The following is a 1,520-nucleotide window of genomic DNA, read 5'->3' as shown; positions in this document are numbered from 1 at the left end:
TGAGAGTTAAATTAATTGTAACACAGAACATGGTAAAGCTGACTCCTTGGTTTCTCTTGATCAGTTAAAAGATACTTTGCCAAATGTAGAATGGGTTTCTCCTGTTGTAAATTGGTATGCTACTGATATCAATTTAGGAAATTGTAAAGTATTACCAGGTGTAGAATTTAAAGATGAAAAGACAAAAATTTCTCCTGATGAATGGCAAGTTTCTAATTATAATCGGAACAATGCTCATCTAATTTTGCAAAAAAATAATCATCCGATTTATGGTGGCACAATAAATGATAAAAGTATAATTAGATATTTAGATGAACTAAATAATAAGGGTTATTTAATTATGTTTTATCCTATGATTTTAATAGATAGTTATGAAAAACCATGGAGGGGTAGAATGTATGTAAATAATGCAAAAGATATAGAGAATTTTTTTGATGGAGATAGTGGTTATAATAAATTTATTTTACATTATGCAAAGCTTGTAAAAGGGAAAGTAAAAGCATTTTTAATTGGTTCAGAAATGGTTGAGCTTACAAAGTTTAAAACTAATGATAATAAATTTTTGGTTGTTGATAAACTAATTGATTTGGCAAAACAGGTTAGGGTAATATTAGGTAAAGATGTGATGATTTCATATGCTGCAGATTGGAGTGAATATCACCATACTGATGGTGGATGGTATTTTTTAGATAAGCTATGGGCATCTGAATATATTGATTTTATAGGCATTGATGCATACTTTCCTTTAACAAGTGAAGATAAAACTACATATGATATAAATGAGATAATAGGTGGTTGGGAATCTGGTGAAGGATATGATTACTATATAGATGGTGATGGAAAGAAGCAGCCTTTAGATCAAGAATATGCATGGAAAAATATTAAGTGGTGGTGGGAGAATAAACATTATAATCCAGATGGCAGGCAGACAGAATGGATTCCTAAATCAAAGAAGATTTGGTTTACAGAAATAGGATTTCCATCAATTGATTGTGCTACAAATCAACCTAATGTTTTTTATGATCTAAGTACCTCCGAATCAAATATTCCAAAATATTCTAAGGGACAAGTTGATTTTCAGGCGCAGAAATTAGGTTTGCTTGCTACAGAAATGAAGTGGAAAGATTCTGAAATGATTGAAAATAAATTTGTCTGGGCATGGGATGCGAGACCTTATCCATATTTCCCTGATAAACTTGATGTTTGGGGAGATGGTGATTGCTGGAAAAAAGGACATTGGATTTAGGGAAAATTTTTCACACAAACTTAAATTGTATATTATTTGATATATGTAAAAGATTGAATCTAGATCAAGTTGATACTAGTCAAATAAACCATGATATCATTGGTTTTTGTATTCATGATAATTCAACAGCAAAGGAAGTAATTGATGATCTCAGTATATTATACTCATTTAAGGTGCAAGAACTTGAAGATCAATTAGTATATATTCCAAATAAAAATAGGGAAATACAACAGGTTGAAAGTGGTGATATTGTTATAGATATAGATAAATTACA

General features: G+C 30.1%; 1 protein-coding gene across 1 annotated transcript in view; it reads left to right on the top strand.

The window, feature by feature from the left end:
* The window catches only part of TRIADDRAFT_62720 (uncharacterized protein), a gene marked incomplete at both ends in the record, with an annotated part of 6,396 nt that extends 5,150 nt beyond the window's left edge, over positions 1 to 1,246 (top strand). The window contains one exon of the mRNA XM_002118667.1: positions 65 to 1,246. Within this exon, the coding sequence (XP_002118703.1) occupies positions 65 to 1,246 (1,182 nt within the window). The remainder of the gene's footprint in view (positions 1 to 64) is intronic.
* Between the last annotated feature and the right edge of the window lie 274 nt (positions 1,247 to 1,520).

This window comes from Trichoplax adhaerens, genomic scaffold (genome assembly GCF_000150275.1).
Source record: "Trichoplax adhaerens TRIADscaffold_492 genomic scaffold, whole genome shotgun sequence".
In the NCBI taxonomy this organism is placed as follows: Eukaryota; Metazoa; Placozoa; class Uniplacotomia; order Trichoplacea; family Trichoplacidae; genus Trichoplax; species Trichoplax adhaerens.
Note: the sequence above shows the minus strand (reverse complement) of the source record. Positions and strands in the feature narration are given on the sequence as shown.